At 44.1% G+C, this 18718-nt stretch overlaps 1 protein-coding gene across 1 annotated transcript in view; it reads left to right on the forward strand.

Annotated features, from left to right (window-relative positions):
- LOC138977046 (sodium-dependent dopamine transporter-like) overlaps positions 1-18718 on the forward strand; it is a 111886-nt gene that overhangs the window by 83852 nt on the left and 9316 nt on the right. Inside the window, exons 11-14 of the mRNA XM_070349950.1 lie at positions 3068-3196; positions 13414-13513; positions 14271-14371; positions 16988-17155. Coding sequence (XP_070206051.1) covers positions 3068-3196; positions 13414-13513; positions 14271-14371; positions 16988-17155 — 498 coding nt within the window. The remainder of the gene's footprint in view (positions 1-3067; positions 3197-13413; positions 13514-14270; positions 14372-16987; positions 17156-18718) is intronic.

Consider the following 18718-nt stretch of genomic DNA (forward strand, 5'->3'; position numbering starts at 1 on the left):
CAATTATTATCACGACAAAAACAATATATAGTTTTTAGGATAACTAACTCAAGCATATAATGCTTATTTTAAGTAATCCTGGTATGTACATAACAAAGGTTAACATGAAAATAGAAAACCCATTGTCTTGGAATACGTTGAAGGGAAAAATGTTGACGTAATTAATATCAATCATGAATTCACATTACATCACGTGCCATCATTCCTAACTCATCCTTACCACCCTGCTGAAGTCCGCGACTGTCTGACGAAAATTTGATAAAGAATTTACCGAAACTGGTTGCTATTGTGTTTTCTTTTTGTTTTGAAGGAAAATAGTGAACCAAAGACAAATGATTACTTTGTCAACAAAGTGCAACGCGATGCATGTGCTCTATTCTTAACACTACCTCTAATTTCCCAAACCAGAAGGCTGAAAGGTAAAGCTGCAACATGCCCAGCATCATCCTGAACTCAGGTCAAAATGAGTTCGGCTCATTCTCTCCCTGACCGGACGCTACAGTCCTACGCGAATCTATCAAAACAAAAATACAGGGTTATCTCCCATATGGTTTTCGCGAGCAGTGATCTAAATTTGAGATCAGTGTTCGCGAGACAAAAATGATTGCAGATTGGCCGACTTCGACAGTGATCTCCGTTCTGTTCTTCACAGTTATGATAAAGACATCGTTCTAAGGTCAAAACAAGTCGAAATGTAGGGACTGCTGCCGGAAGGAGACCGTAATATATGGTTTCATCACTGTCAACTGGTTACAGAAAAAATCGTCTGCTCCAGTGAACGCCGAAACCAAACGGTTGATTATCACGTGACACTTTTGCCATATTTAGCACAGTAAATACAGCCGCGAAAAATAGCTCGCTTGAAACTGTCTTACATATCTTCTTCCTCTTCCTCTTCCTCTTCCTCTTCCTCTTCCTCCTCCTCTTCCTCCTCCTCTTCCTCCTCCTCTTCCTCCTCCTCTTCCTCCTCCTCTTCCTCCTCCTCTTCCTCCTCCTCTTCCTCCTCCTCCTCCTCCTTCTTCTCGTTCTCCTTCCTCTTCTTCTTCTTCTTCTTCTTCTTCTTCGTTCGTGGGCTGAAACTCCCCCGTACACTCGTGTTTTTTGCACGAGTGGAATTTTACGTGTATGACCGTTTTTTACCCCGCCATTTAGGCAGCCATACGCCGCTTTCGGAGGAAGCATGCTGGGTATTTTCGTATTTCTATAACCCACCGAACTCTGACATGGATTACAGGATCTTTTTCGTGCGCACTTGGTCTTGTGCTTGCGTGTACACACGGGGGTGTTCGGACACCGAGGAGAGTCTGCACACAAAGTTGACTCTGAGAAATAAATCTCTCGCCGAACGTGGGGACGAACTCACGCTGACAGCGGCCAACTGCATACAAATCCAGCGCGCTACCGACTAAGCTACATCCCCGCCCCACATCTTACATATCAATTCCTTTGTAATTTAAAAAATTACAAAACACCATGAAAAATCATTATCGACGATCGCGAATCTGCTTATATCAATAATACATTACAAAAAGCTCTAAATATGTTTAAAAAAATCGGTTTCCTTGCCAGACAAGGAAACTCAAGGCATCCTGTCAGGGAGAGAATGAACCGAACTCATTTTGACATGAGTTCAGGATGGCCCAGCATAGCACAAACTTTGGCCAAACACGTGATGTGTATAGCATTGTGACACGTGGGCTGTTTCAGGTCGGTCCCGTTTAGCACTGTGACACATGCGCTGTTTTAGTTCAGTGTATAGCAATGTGACACGTGCGCTGTTTCAGTTCAGTGTATAGCGAGACAAGTGCGCTGTTTCAGGTCGGTGTATAGCACTATGACACATTCGCTGTTTCAGTTCATTGTATATCATTGTGACACTTGCGCTGTTTCAGTTCAGTGTATAGCATGGTTACACGTGCGCTATTTCAATTCAGTGTATAGCATTGTGACACGTGCGGTGTTTCAGTTCAGTGTGTAGCATTGTGACACATTCGCTGTTTCAGTTCAGTGTATAGCATTGTGACACGTGCGCTGTTTCAATTCAGTGTATAGCATTGTGACACATGCGCTGTTTCAGTTCAGTGTATAGCATTGTTACACGTGCGCTGTTTCAGTTCAGTGTGTAGCACTGTGACACATTCGCTGATTCAGTTCAGTGTATAGCATTGTGACACGTGCGCTGTTTCAGTTCAGTGTATAGCATTGTGACACGTCCGCTGTTTCAGTTCAGTGTATAGCATTGTTACACGTGCACTATTTCAATTCAGTGTATAGCATTGTGACACGTGCGGTGTTTCAGTTCAGTGTGTAGCATTGTGACACGTGCGCTATTTCAGTTCAGTGTGTAGCACTGTGACACGTCCAGTAGTTCAGTGTATATCATTGTGACATGTGCGGTGTTTCAGTTCAGTGTGTAGCATTGTGACACGTGCGGTGTTTCAGTTCAGTGTGTAGCATTGTGACACGTGTGCTGTTTCAGTTCAGTGTGTAGCACTGTGACACGTGCGGTGTTTCAGTTCAGTGTGTAGCATTGTGACACGTGCGCTATTTCAGTTCAGTGTGTAGCATTGTGACACGTGTGCTGTTTCAGTTCAGTGTGTAGCACTGTGACACGTGCGGTGTTTCAGTTCAGTGTATAGCATTGTGATACGTGCGCTGTTTCAGTTCAGTGTGTAGCATTGTGACACGTGCAGTGTTTCAGTTCAGTGTGTAGCATTGTGACACGTGCGGTGTTTCAGTTCAGTGTATAGCATTGTGACACGTGCGCTGTTTCAGTTCAGTGTGTAGCACCGTGACACGTCCAGTAGTTCAGTGTATATCATTGTGACATGTGCGGTGTTTCAGTTCAGTGTGTAGCATTGTGACACGTGCAGTGTTTCAGTTCAGTGTGTAGCATTGTGACACGTGCGCTGTTTCAGTTCAGTGTGTAGCACTGTGACACGTGCAGTGTTTCAGTTCAGTGTATAGCATTGTGACACGTGCGCAGTTTCAGTTCAGTGTCATAGCACTGTGACACGTGCAGTTTTTCAGTTCAGTGTATATCATTGTGACATGTGCGCTGTTTCAGTTCGGCGGGTCAGAGGCGATCATCACGGCGTTGTCCGACGAGTTCCCCCTGCTCAGGCAGCACCGCGAGCTCTTCGTGCTGGCCCTCTTCGTCCTCTACTTTTTCGTCGGCCTCGCCAGCTGTGCTGAGGTCTGATCGGCTAGTAGATAATACACTGCAATACTATACAATACGACACAATACAGTAAACTACAAAAGACTACAGTTGTATTCTCTACGGGTGTCCACTATAACGTGGGCATTGTGTCTCTATCTTAAAGGAACACACGTTCTGCTAATGTTCGATGATTTCAGAGAGCTGGACAAGTTCAAATAAATGTGAACAGAGAAAATTAAAGCTCGCTGTTTGATCATTAGTATACGCTCGTAGAAGTTATTTTACGGCAAACAGTCCATTTATTTATGAGAATATATGATACGTTTGCTTTAACTAGGTAACGGCAGTTATGTAGCGCTTTAGGTCCATATGCAGATCTGTCTGTCTGTTTTGTCTATCTCAGGGGCGGATTAGGGGGGTGGTTACAGGGGTCCCCCCCCCCCCCCTCGGCTGTAAAAAAAGAAAAAAGAAAAAAAAAGTTTGTGAATGTTGTTGTTTTTGTCTGTAAAGCCGGGGGAAGTGTTAATTGTTTAATCAGTATCATTTTTGTACAGTTTTAACTGCCACTCCTATGCGACATGTCTTTCTTCTAACTATACTATACTGTTCAAAAAAAGAAACGCATAATTGCTACTTGCCAAATTTGTTTTATTTTTCGAAAAAATTAACAGAAAATCCAATATTTAGATTATTTGTTTGAAATTTGGTATGGACACAGTTGAATGCACACACAGTTCATTTGCATCTTCAAATCAATCAGTCAATCAATACGATTGGGTGCCGAGGCTGTCAAGTCAGTAGGGGGTGTGACTGCCTTGAGCAGCAACAACTGCCCGGCACCTTCTGGGCATGGACTGGATCAGATGCCGGATATCTTGCTGTGGGATGGTGTCCCACTCCTCCTGAAGTGCCTGCAATAGATCGCGGTGATTTGCCGGCGCTTCTTCTCGCCTGCGCACACGTCTGTCCAATTCATCCCAGAGGTGTTCTATCGGGTTCATGTCTGGCGACATGGATGGCCAGGGAAGCACCTGGACATGGTGGTCGGTGAGGAACTGGGTGGTGAGTCGTGCTGTGTGCGGGCGAGCGTTGTCCTGCTGGAATATGGCATCCTGGTCAGCCAGAAGAGGAAGGGCGTGTGGGCGCAGAATTTCCTCCACGTATCGCTGGGCAGTTATGCGCCCTTGGACGTGCACCAGGGTGCTCCTTCCAGCGGTATTGATCGCCCCCCACACCATGACGCCTCCACCACCATGAACGGGTGCCTCATCCACACAGTTGGGCGCGTAACGTTCGTTTACTCTCCGGTAGACCCTCCTCCGACCATCATGTCGCTGGAGCAGGAAGTAGGACTCGTCGCTGAACCACACGTGTCTCCAGTGATTCCGGACGGTCCAGCGAAGGTGCTGGTTGCCCCACTGCACTCGGTTCTGGCGATGGCGGCGGGTGAGGACAGCTCCTCTGTGAGGTCTGCGAGCTCTCAAACCAGCTTCATGCAGGCGGTTCCGCACGGTCTGGTCCGATAATCGGTGTGGCCCGGGGAGAGCCTGGACAGAAGATGAGGCCGACAGGAAACGATTCCGGAGGTGGCGGAGCCGTATGAAGCGGTCGTGAGCAGCAGTTGTCGCCCTTGGTCTTCCCGCTCGTGGCAAGTCAGCAACGGAGCCAGTGGCTTGAAACCTGACCCACAGTCTACTGATGGTGCTCTGGGACACGTGGAAGTGCCTGGCGATTGCACTTTGACTTTGGCCTGCTTGTAAACGACCCAATGCAATTTGGCGGTCTTCTCTGCTCAATCGGGCCATCTTTCGTCGCTGAATTGTCGTCTGATTTCTTTGTGGCGAACAATCCGCTTTTATGGGTTTTGGAAGACATGGTGAGAGCTCAATATTCCCCGAGTTTCACGAGATTACACTGAAGCATGACGAGTGGTCATGCCAAATGAGCAATTTTGACATTGTAGCCACTGATAACGCATGCGTCACGTGCAGAGCTCACTTGTGGCAATGGACGAAAGGTCGACGACCAGATAAACATTTTCTGCAGTTTGGTGGATATCCTTGTAGCCATATAACTAAATTAACCAAATATTACAAGCTATGCGTTTCTTTTTTTGAACAGTATATATACTGTTCAAAAAAAGAAACGCATAGTTGCTACTTGCCAAATTTGTTTTATTTTTCGAAAAAATTAACAGAAAATCCAATATTTAGATTATTTGTTTGAAATTTGGTATGGACACAGTTGAATGCACACACAGTTCATTTGCATCTTCAAATCAATCAGTCAATCAATACGATTGGGTGCCGAGGCTGTCAAGTCAGTAGGGGGTGTGACTGCCTTGAGCAGCAACAACTGCCCGGCACCTTCTGGGCATGGACTGGATCAGATGCCAGATATCTTGCTGTGGGATGGTGTCCCACTCCTCCTGAAGTGCCTGCAATAGATCGCGGTGATTTGCCGGCGCTTCTTCTCGCCTGCGCACACGTCTGTCCAATTCATCCCAGAGGTGTTCTATCGGGTTCATGTCTGGCGACATGGATGGCCAGGGAAGCACCTGGACATGGTGGTCGGTGAGGAACTGGGTGGTGAGTCGTGCTGTGTGCGGGCGAGCGTTGTCCTGCTGGAATATGGCATCCTGGTCAGCCAGAAGAGGAAGGGCGTGTGGGCGCAGAATTTCCTCCACGTATCGCTGGGCAGTTATGCGCCCTTGGACGTGCACCAGGGTGCTCCTTCCAGCGGTATTGATCGCCCCCCACACCATGACGCCTCCACCACCATGAACGGGTGCCTCATCCACACAGTTGGGCGCGTAACGTTCGTTTACTCTCCGGTAGACCCTCCTCCGACCATCATGTCGCTGGAGCAGGAAGTAGGACTCGTCGCTGAACCACACGTGTCTCCAGTGATTCCGGACGGTCCAGCGAAGGTGCTGGTTGCCCCACTGCACTCGGTTCTGGCGATGGCGGCGGGTGAGGACAGCTCCTCTGTGAGGTCTGCAAGCTCTTAAACCAGCTTCATGCAGGCGGTTCCGCACGGTCTGGTCCGATAATCGGTGTGGCCTGGGGAGAGCCTGGACAGAAGATGAGGCCGACAGGAAACGATTCCGGAGGTGGCGGAGCCGTATGAAGCGGTCGTGAGCAGCAGTTGTCGCCCTTGGTCTTCCCGCTCGTGGCAAGTCAGCAACGGAGCCAGTGGCTTGAAACCTGACCCACAGCCTACTGATGGTGCTCTGGGACACGTGGAAGTGCCTGGCGATTGCACTTTGACTTTGGCCTGCTTGTAAACGACCCAATGCAATTTGGCGGTCTTCTCTGCTCAATCGGGCCATCTTTCGTCGCTGAATTGTCGTCTGATTTCTTTGTGGCGAACAATCCGCTTTTATGGGTTTTGGAAGACATGGTGAGAGCTCAATATTCCCCGAGTTTCACGAGATTACACTGAAGCATGACGAGTGGTCATGCCAAATGAGCAATTTTGACATTGTAGCCACTGATAACGCATGCGTCACGTGCAGAGCTCACTTGTGGCAATGGACGAAAGGTCGACGACCAGATAAACATTTTCTGCAGTTTGGTGGATATCCTTGTAGCCATATAACTAAATTAACCAAATATTACAAGCTATGCGTTTCTTTTTTTGAACAGTATATATGATGTCGGGAGCAGATATCATGGAAGATAAATTGCCATTATTTAATACTAACTTTAAAAGAAATAAAGAGTGGCTGCTGACACCAGTTGATCATGTTTACAATCAAGGATAAGCCACAAATTGTTTATAAGATAGCTAAAATTCTTCAGCTTCAGGGGGGCTTTACCCCCAATTTGCCACAGTACCGCACCTCTACCGTCCCCTGGACCCCAGGTTGTACCCCCCCACCCCCCCCCCCCCCCCCCCCCTCGGGCTTAACTGCTCCGGCCCTGTGTCTGTCTAGATCTGTGTTTGTATTTAGGACATCGTGTTTTAGGTTCGTATGTGCTTCGTATGATGTAGCTTGCTTGTTTATCAAATGGCCCCATGCAAGAGACGTGCTGGAACATTGTTCAGATATGTGTTGAGTATTGTCTTCTAAAAGTACTCTCGGCGTTGGTTTTTCTTTTTTTTTTTTTTTTTTTTTTTTTTTTTTTTTTGACCTCAGTTGCATGCAGGATGCTTCAACCCATATTTTTTGCCCGATTTTTGTAATTTTTTTTTTTTTTTTTTTTTCTCTTTAAGGCGGGGAGCATCCTTCTTCCTTGGTCTCTTTCTGTATAACATAATCAACTTTATATTATACAAAACATAAATTTCTGTCTAATGTTTAACTCTAATTCCAATAAAATACGTAAGTCTAACTTCTTCCCATACTTAAATTTTCCTATGGTCATTTTTGTTATCAAAATACAATAATTTATAAAGTAAATTTGATCGTTTTTTAAATTTTCATTCCAAAAACCAAATAATATATCTGTTTCATTCAAAGTTATATTATAATAAATTTGCTTAAAAATAAAGTCTTTACATAGTTTCCAAACGTTCCTCACCTCTTGACAATGAAAAAAGAAGTGCTCAAGTGTATCCAGTTCATTATAAACTTCACAATTATTAGTTTGACATAAACCCATCTTGTTTAGTAAAATATTCGTTGGGTAAATTCTGTGTAAAATTTTCCAATGAAGCAGACGCAGTCGTTCTTCTTTTGTACAATTAACAGCTAACAGCCAGTGTCTTGATTCCAGAACAATATTATGCTTTCTTTGCCAAAAAGAACAGGCGCTCGGAGTTTGTACCTCGAAATTAACCAAAACAGTTCTTATTTCCTTTGGTGTAATATTACCAATACGAGTCAAACCCTGCAACAGAACATATCGGTATGGCAATGCGTTAATCAGTTTTGTTTTAAGTGCTGTACATAACGCATTATACTCAAATTGTCTGGCTGGTTTATAAGCAACCTTTTGACATAATTCTTCAAATGAAATCATGTCACCGATTTCATTCATGACATCCTTTACATGATAAATATGACATTTAATAAAATCTTTGAAAAAGAGGCATTTATGTTTATATTGTATGTTCATGTTGTTCCATATACATTGATTCATCAATGGAACAGGTGTGGCATCATACTTTTCATACAAAATGTGTTTGTTGTCTAGCCAGGTTAACAATACTTGTCTCCAAAAGACCGATCTGCAGTTAACAACGCCAACCAGCTTCTTGGAGGATGCATTAGAGTCAAAACAGGACAAACCATTACCCAAACTTGAAAAAACATATCTAGGAGTGACAGACCAGTAATTGTCTGTAGAGTTCTGCAGACCAATAGCCCACGACATCATAAATGAGTTGTGCATATCCACAACATTTATCATATTTAATCCACCATCATCTTTTAATTTACACATAATTGTTCGTTTTACTTTTTCAAACGCCCGTGTATTTGAATATTTTTTCTTCCAAATAAACCTGAACAAAATGGAATTAATTTGATGTAAAACATGATAAGGCACTGCTAGAGACTGGAAGATATAAACGAACTGAGATATAAGAAAGGTTTTAACAATGCAAATTTTACCTTGTATACTTAAGTTTCTTTTGGACCAATTAAAAATTATTTGTTGCATACGTTGAATTTTCTTAGACCAGTTGTCTTCAATTGATGACGCAGGTATATTGTTTGAAAAAACAATTCCAACGATTTTTACTTTCCGTTTCCATTTAAGACCAAAATATTGGTCAGTACAGTATTTGTTTGACCCAATCCACATGGCTTCAGTTTTATTTACATTCACTTCTAAATTGGAAACAGCTTTAAACATGTTTAAAATATGTAAAGCTCTTTCCAGATCTCTTTGATCATGTAAAAAAAGGGTGACATCATCGGCATATAAGAGCAGTTTTAGGACCCTCATTGGTGATACCTCAAAGGGTGACATGGGTAGCCGGATACCCTCAACATCTTCATCTGAACGAATCTTAATTGCTAACAATTCAAGGGCTATAATAAATGCCATCGGCGAGAATGGGCATCCTTGACGGATGCCTGATTCCACAGGGAAATGCTCAGATATCCACCCTGTATAATTAATACAACTTTGACTGTTATTCATGATAACCGAAGCCCATTTCTTAAAATTGTCTCCAAAACCAAACTTATCAAAAGCAAACAAAATAAAGTCTTTGGATATGCTATCAAAAGCGCGTCGAAAATCAACTGCCAATAAAACTCCAGGTTTATCCATTGTATTCATAATATCTATGGTGTCATCAATAAGTCTAATCATTGTGCTAATTTTCCTACCTTTCATAAAACCAACCTGATTTTCATGAATAATATCACCAATTACAGTTGAAAGTCTCCTTGCCAGACATTTTGCGAGTATCTTGTAATCTGTGTTAGTCAGAGATATGGGTCTCCAATTCCCGAGATCATCTCTGGGCAATTCTTTCCCTTTATGGATTAATGTCAAGACAGCTTGTTTTTGAGTGGTCGATAACTCGCCATTAGCAAAGGATGATATAAAGGAGGCATGAACTACATCCCTAATCTTCAGCCAAAATACTTTATAAAAACAGGTAGTGAGGCCATCTAGACCTGGGGCTGAATCGTTATTTAATAGTTTTAGAGCAACTGTTAATTCCTCTTTGGTAATATCAGAATCTAGATTGCCTTTTTGGTCATTGGAGAGAAACGGTATATTCAAATCTTGTACAAATTCCTGTGCGCTCACTTCGTTAAATTCAGATTGTTTTTCATATGCATCTTTAAAAAAACGTACCTGCTCTTTCATAATTTCTTGCTGTGTATTTACTACCCTTCCATCTTTTGTTTGCAACCGGTCCATAATTTTCATATTGGCTTTACTTTTTTCCAAGTTCAAAAAATATTTGGTGTTCTTCTCCCCTTCTTCAATAAACTGGACACGGGAACGAACTTGGGCACTTTTGGCTTTTTCCAGTGACAGTACCTCAAGCTCTGATTTAATATTTTCTCTCTTTATCAAAAGTGTCTCATCCTGTGGTTTATTGGCTAATAGTGTATCAGATTCATCTAATTCCCTCTGAAGAGAAACACAATAATTAGTTTGTTTTCGTTTCCTTCCTGCTGCATAGGCTGTACACAAATCACGCATTCGTACTTTCAATAATTCCCATTTTAAGTGAGCATTCGTATCCATATTTTCTAATAAAAAGGCATCAATCAAATCATTCATCAGATCAACAAAAAATTTATCACTCAATAATTGGTTATTGAATTTCCAATAAGAGGGACCACGTTTGATATTTACAAACTGAATTTTGAGTTCAAGCAAACGATGATCTGTGTGTGGTACTGACAAAATATTACAAAAAAGGGTTTTATCAAATAAATGATCAGAAACGAAAATATAATCGAGACGACGGGCTATAAAGGGGTTCTTCCTACTCCAGGAAAACTCCCTTTCATCTGTGTGAAACAGGCGCCATACATCATTTAAGACATTATTATTTAAGAATTGCTGGAAATTTACCACATCAACCGTTTTATGCTTTTCTCCACTTACAATATCTAAATCGTTATTCAAAACACAATTAAAATCACCACAGATTATTTTCTCACCATCTAAATTTTCTAAATACTCATTTACTTGTTTCCACAATTGACTTTTTTCCAAAGAATTATTAGGAAAATAAACGTTCACCACGTAAAAACAATTGTTATCCGAAATAATTTTCACACATAATATTCTTTCTGTTTTAAACATTATTTCCACATCACAACTGTAACTCTTTTTCATTAGGATCATTTGTCCCATTCTTTGACATGTAAGTGATGAGTGATACACTTTTCCACCCCATTCTCTCTCCCACTGGTCTTTTACATCGTCAGTAATGTACGATTCTTGCAAACATATTAAATCATACTTTCTTTTTTTAAATAAATCAAATAATGATCTTCTTTTTCTTTTGTTGCGCAATCCTCTCACATTAAGAGAACATATTGAAACGCCATTCATTACACACGTCTATCATAATGTCGCAAAAACCATCTCGTTGTCCTTTAACATAGCCAAGTCGCGAGGCACGTGAAAGCACACGTAAACACGGGGGCGCGGTCACGGGTTACGGGTCAGCATAGGGAACTGTCCGCATCCTGTGAGTTGCTGAGTTCGTTTTCAGGCCTGATGCACGTGTCATTGTTTGCATCGCTAGTGTTGTCGGATGTGCGTGACACTGATAGCCTCGCTTGTTTCGTGTTCTGCGTTGTCGGGCTCATGTTTTGTTGCGGAGATCCGGACCGTGATCGTTGTCGCTTCGCTGAGCTGCCGTCTCTTTTACTAAATCCGTGCAGGGTGCGCTGCCCAGAGATATGTTTAGGCTTCGTCGTCCTAGAGCGACCTCTGTCTCTGCTGGGAGAGGTACTGGGACTTCGTTGTCTCTGTCTCTCTGGCGCCTTGGGCTGTGTGCTAGTGTTGGACGGGGGAGGGGGAGGAGGATGGGGAGGGGGCATGTTGTTGACAGGGGTCATGTCACAGTCAGGGTCACCTGCTTTGTGGTTGTCTTTTAGACACTGCTTGCATTTAACGGGGTTGGGGCACTGTGCTGTGGAGTGAGACTGTTCAAAGCAGCGCCCACATTCTGCGTGCAGTTGCCGGACTCTCTTTGCCTCTTTGCGTTGGTTATTGTTGTGTCGAAGTGCGTGTGGAGTATTGTTGTGTTGCAGTGCGTGTGGGGTATTGTTGTGTTGCAGTGCGTGTGGGGCATTGTGTTGAAGTGCGTGTGGAGTATTGTTGTGTTGCAGTGCGTGTGGGGTATTGTTGTGTTGCAGTGCGTGTGGAGTATTGTTGTGTTGCAGTGCGTGTGGGGTATTGTTGTGTTGCAGTGCGTGTGGAGTATTGTTGTGTTGCAGTGCGTGTGGGGTATTGTTGTGTTGCAGTGCGTGTGGGGCATTGTGTTGAAGTGCGTGTGGAGTATTGTTGTGTTGCAGTGCGTGTGGGGTATTGTGTTGAAGTGCGTGTGGAGTATTGTTGTGTTGCAGTGCGTGTGGGGTATTGTTGTGTTGCAGTGCGTGTGGAGTATTGCTGTGTTGCAGTGCGTGTGGGGTATTGTTGTGTTGCAGTGCGTGTGGAGTATTGTTGTGTTGCACTGCGTGTGGGGTATTGTGTTGAAGTGCGTGTGGGGTATTGTTGTGTTGCAGCATGTGTGGGGTATTATTGTGTTGAAGTGCGCGTGGAATATTGTTGTGTTGAAGTGCGTGTGGGGTATTGTTGTGTTGAAGTGCGTGTGGGGTATTGTTGTGGTGAAGTACGTGTGGAGTATTTTTGTTTTGCAGTGCGTGTGGGGTATTGTGTTGAAGTGCGTGTGAAGTATTGTTGTGTTGAAGTGCGTGTGGGGTATTGTTGTGTTGCAGTGCGTGTGCATGGGGTATTGTGTTGAAGTGCGTGTGGGGTATTGTTGTGTTGCAGTGCGTGTGGAGTATTGTTGTGTTACAATGCGGGTGGGGTTTTGTGTTGAAGTGCGTGTGGGGTATTGTTGTGTTGAAGTGCGTGTGGGGTATTGTTGTGTTGAAGTGCGTGTGGAGTATTGTTGTGTTGCAGTGCGTGTGGACCATTGTTGTGTTGAAGTGCGTGTGGACCATTGTTGTGTTGAAGTGTGTGTGGAGTATTGTTGTGTTGCAGTGCGTGTGGAGTATTGTTGTGTTGCAGTGCTTGTGGGGTATTGTTGTGTTGAAGTGCGTGTGGGGTATTGTTGTGTTGCAGTGCGTGTGGGGTATTGTTGTGTTGAAGTGCGTGTGGGGTATTGTTGTGTTGCAGTGCGTGTAGGGTATTGTGTTGCAGCGCTTGTGGGGTATTATTGTGTTGAAGTGCGTGTGGAGTATTGTTGTGTTGCAGTGCGTGTGGGGTATTGTTTTGCAGTGCGTGTGGAGTATTGACAATTTGTGTTGAAATGCGTGTGGGGTATTGTGTTGAAGTGCGTGTGGGGTATTGTTGTGTTGCAGTGCGTGTGGGGTATTGTTGTGTTGCAGTGCGTGTGGGGTATTGTTGTGTTGCAGTGCGTGCGGGGTATTTGTGTTGCAGTGCGTGTGGGGTATTGTTGTGTTGCAGTGCGTGTGGGGCATTGTGTTGAAGTGCGTGTGGGGTATTGTGTTGAAGTGCGTGTGGAGTGTTGTTGTGCGTGTGGAGTATTGTTGTGTTGTAGTGCGTGTGGAGTATTGTTGTGTTGCAGTGCGTGTGGAGTATAGTTGTGTTGACGTACCTGTGAAGTATTCATATGTGGTACACAGGGCGGGCTGTACGTGGTGAACCTGATGGACCGCTTTGCAGCAGGCTACTCCATTCTCTTCGCCGTCTTCTTTGAGACCATTGCCGTGTCCTGGGCCTACGGTATGACACTCAACACAGCAGTAACACTCATTGTGCAACCATTCTTCCAACAACGCCCTCTGTCCCACTGTGTCTTTAAAATCTCTCTCTCTCTCTCTCTCTCTCTCTCTCTCTCTCTCTCTCTCTCTCTCTCTCTCTCTCTCTCTCATCGCTGTCTGTCTCTCTATATACACCTAGACTTACCCTAGCGCACGAGCACACACACACACACACACACACACACACACACACACACACACACACACACACACTTTCTTTCCAAGTGTTGTCTGATAAAGCAATGTCGTCTTCTTCGAACAGACGTGAGGACAGTAAAACAAAATTGTCTTTTTACTTGTTTCTAAAGACAAGCTGTGTCTTTGTGTTAGATTCCACTGTCACAGGACATAAAAGCATACGCTCTAATAACACGTCCATTGCGGTATTCATCTGTTTCAGCGTTTTGGTCAAACGAGAAGAGCTGTTGGAGATAAATGTAAACAAAATTTAAAAAAAGATAAACAAACAAAATACGCATAAGAACGTGAACATTCCCAACAGGCGTAGAAAGTGTGGTACAGAGTCGCTGTATTATTCCGGCAAGTGGGGCCATTTGAGGGAACACGTGTCACATATTCCCAGCGTGACGGGGCTTTGATTAGAGAGATCCGACCCCAGTCATGACATCAGGGAAGCTTTATTCCCGCCGTGCTGCGTCTCCCGTGCAGTGTGAGTGTTGGTGCAAGTAAAGAGTGCCAGAGGGCGTGGCGTGTTGCAGGTCTGGACCGCTTTTCGGAGGACCTGGAGGCTATGCTGGGTCACCGGCCGGGCCGCTACTGGACGGTGTGCTGGAAGTTCGTCTCGCCCATCTTCATCAGTGTCAGTACCCAAGTTTTCACCACACCCCACTACTTTACCACTCATGTGGGGTTTTTTTCAGACACACTGAGCTTGCACAATTTTCAACACGTCAAATTGTCTACAAGTGACAACGCAAAGCCCGCACTGTGTAAAACAGCATTACAGAAACGAGTTTTCCTTTTGTCTCATATTCCCAATACTACTCTCGCGCTTCTCCTTCCTTTTCCTGCGCGTGATACAATTCATGCTTTCACTTTGCATATTGAGGTCTAACGAATGACGTCTCACAACGTGCGTGGTCGTCCTTGGCGGTCAAGAAAGCCGCCGCGATCATTGCGCAGACGACACTTCAATATTTTTTGTGCGCATCACGTGCTCCACATAAATCGGCCGGAAACGAAGCAATTGGGAAACCTGGATACAGTCGGAATCGGTTAAAATATTTGTTATAACCGGTCTACGTTATAATCGGTTAAGATCGGTTATAACGTAGATAAGAGGAAACAATACGTTATAACCGGTTTCCCCCCTTTTTAACGTTTATATGGTAACATGTGGTCGAATAAGTATTGTTTTCTGTTGCATACGTCATATTCGTCCTAAAATTGAACTTTTAATGAGAGGGTACGGTCATAATCGGACATGAGAGAGAGAGAGAGCGAGAGAGAGAGGGAGGGAGAGAGAGAGGGGAGAGAGACAGAGAGGAGGGGAAGAGAGAGAGGGGGGTAGAGAGAGGGAGAGGTGGTAGAGAAAGAGAGAGGGGGAGAGAGAGAGAGAGATGACAATGACAATGACAATGACAATGACAATTCTTTATTTTACGAGGGTAACAGAATAAGCATTGGTATACTTTTTTGCATCTGGCCCTCGCCCTAAAGAGGGACTAAATCTACTATAATAACTACTACTACATACTTACATAATTAGTAAAACAGTATAAGTTTATGTACATAAGTGCATTATATGAAACATTGTAGTTTATAAATGTTCATGACAAGGTGCAAAGCAAAAATTTGCAAGTCAATTAAAGTCAGAATACTATGCAATAGTACTTCAACTCTGCAAGACAATGGATAGTATGCAGAACATCATAATTTCGTGAACAAAACTATAAATCAAAAGTGAGTGACTCTGTCCCAAAGGACATAACAATCAAGAATATACTATTTTCATTAAATGGGATATATATTTGTTTTTGAAAGAATCTGTGCTGGTAGCTTCCCGTAAGGCATGAGAGAGATCAAATCAAATCAAATCAAATCAAATTTTATTTTACGAGGGTTGTGGCATAAGCAATATAAACGAGCTTCTTTTCAACCAGCCCTCGCCCAGAGAGGGACTATTCTAATCTTGAATACATATATATATATATATATACATACGTAAAACAATTACAAAAGATAAGCAAGGCAGAAAAACTATTCACATGTCTATATACACGTTGTAGGCTATACATACATTCTTGCGTTATGAAACACTGATGCTTTATGGACAGATATGATCAATATGAAAATAATCAGAGAGAGAGAGAGAGAGAGAGAGAGAGAGAGAGAGAGAGAGAGAGAGAGAGAGAGAGAGAGAGAGAGAGAATCTAGGTAAGAAAAGTAATTGCAACGTGTACTGTACTTATTTTTGTAAAAACACGTGTTGAAATTTGCAAACTAAAACGAGGTGTCAATAAAAAAACTGATTTCAAACAAACCCTCTAATTAGAGGGATAAATCATAAAAGTCGCGCATGAATTTTTTAAAGGATACTGAAAGAAAATACGATTATTTCTGGAAAGTATACCTTTACTGTGTATTACGTTTACAATAATAGTCAAGCTACCACGTAATAATAATAATCCTCGACTTTGGGACAAGATAAAAAATTCCCGAGGTGCTTTGCAACTGAAACAAACCCAGGCAATTGTCATTGTGGGAGAACAAAAGTTAACAACATTGAAAAATCTACAAACAAACAAACAAAATTAACAATGACTCGATAAGTTAGTGTCTGAGGAATGCATTTCAGCGATAAAAAAAATCCTACATTTTGAACACTTTTAGAAAATAGCCTATAACTCGGAAGCGCTGCTTTATTTTGATGTCTGAATACGTTCTAACCGGTTCTTTTTCTGGCGTGGGAACAACAAATATATACGTTATAATCGATCTACGTTATAAATGGTTACGTTATAACCGATTCATTTTTAGTGATAAATAAGAACAGCGCTGTCCAGACGGGAAAAAAATCAAATGTACTTTATAACCGATCTATGTTATAACCGGTTACGTTATAACCATTCCGACGGTACATGCAAGCCTGTGGTGTAGATATGACTGAAAAAGAAGTAACCAGGATGTGGGAACTGTAAGACCATGTCTTGTGTGATCAAAGACAAGCCAACAGTAACATGCAATAGACAGTTCGTGCTGGTAGGTTCGTCCCGAGAGTGAGTTTTTTTTGTCTCGTGTAGCCTGTTTCTATCCGAAACTCTACATGAATGTCGTACTCGTCAGTTCCCCTGAACAGTGATGGATGACATCTGTCATTCGTTTTCCATCCTGCCCGTAGATGAACCTTATCCTCACGATGTATGGTCTGATAATTGTGAATAAAAAGCCATGTTGCATGTGGTGCTGTGTGCAGTTCATCATGGTGTTCGGGCTGGTGAACTACACGCCGCTGGAATACGACGGGTACACATACCCGGTTGGGGCCAGCGTGATCGGCTGGAGCATCGCCCTGTCCTCCATCCTCTGCATCCCAGGCTTCGCCATCTACAGCATCATCATGGCCAAGGGCTCGCTCTCCAAGGTCAGTGCATGCCTCAACCACCGGAATGCACCCTCAACCACTGGCACGCACACCTCAACCAACGCCACGCACACATATACCACTGACACGCACACCTCAGCCACCGACACGCACATCTCAACCATCGGCAACGCACACCTCAACCACTGACACGCACACCTCAACCACTGACACGCACACCTCAACCACCGCCACCTCAATCACTGCCACGCACACCCCAACCACTGACGCGCACACCTCAATCACCGCCACGCACACCCCAACCACCGCCACGCACACCCAAACACCGCCACGCACACCTCAACCACCAGCACGCACACCTCTACCACTGACACGCACACCTCAACCCCTGATACGCACACCTCAACCACTGACACGCACACCTCAACCAGTGGAACGCACACCTCAATCACATCTACACACACCTCAATCATCGCAACGCACACCTCAACCACTGACACGCATTCCTCAAGCACCGAAACGCACACCTCAGCCACTGCAATGCACACCTCAACCACTTTTTCATGCAAACCTCAAACACCGCCACGCACACCTAAACCACTGACACGCACACCTCAACCACCGCCACCCACACCTCAACCACCAGCACGCACACCTCAATCACCACTTCACACGCCTCAACCATCGCAACGCATACCTCAACATCTGACCCGCACACCTCAACCACTGCAACGGACACCTCAGCCACCGCAACGCACACCTCAACCACCTCAACCACAGACACGTACACTTCAACCACAGACACAGACACCCCAACGCACACATCAACCAGTGAAACGCACACCTCAACCACTGGCTCAGACACCTCAACCAACGCGCTTGGGCACCGGGTCGGATTGGTTGAAATCACAAACAAACCTCAATTTCAACCAATCCAACCCCTGAGCTGGGCTGATGTGCAAGAGAAAGTTATCAACCGATAGGCAGGCAGCAGCGGGGTCGGATCGGTTGAGCTTGAGGTTTCTTTGCGATTTCAACCAATCGAACGCCGTGGATGGAAACTTTTTCATGCAAATCAGCCCTGGCTCCCACCTGGGTGGTAGTTTTCTTGTGCACATCAGTAAATATGTTCAGATCAAATGAATGGGAAGGAAGCGCTCTAACTGTGGACAGCAACAAGTGAGAGCTATACAGAGCCAGTCTTTAGGCTCCTGACACACGCACACACACGCACACACACACACACACACACACACACACACACACACACACACACACACACACACACACAGAGGGTTCGTACAGGTCATGGAAAACCTGGAAAGTCAAGGAATTTGATTTTTAATTTTCCAGGCCTGGAAAGTCATGGAATTTCAATTCAAGCCATGGAAAGTCATGGAATTTAACAAAAATAAGAAAGAAAAAAAATTAACATTTTCGTCGCCCAGCCAGCACAAGGCTTGTTCCTATGACCAACTTCTCGTTCGTATTTGCATACGAGAATAACAGTATTTTTAACGGCACTTGAGCCAAAGCGAGGGTCACTTCCTTCCGTTATCTCGTCGTGTCGTCTGCGCTGCATTTGAGTCGGTTTCGTCGAAG

This window comes from Littorina saxatilis, linkage group LG9 (assembly GCF_037325665.1).
Source record: "Littorina saxatilis isolate snail1 linkage group LG9, US_GU_Lsax_2.0, whole genome shotgun sequence".
Lineage (NCBI taxonomy): Eukaryota > Metazoa > Mollusca > Gastropoda > Littorinimorpha > Littorinidae > Littorina > Littorina saxatilis.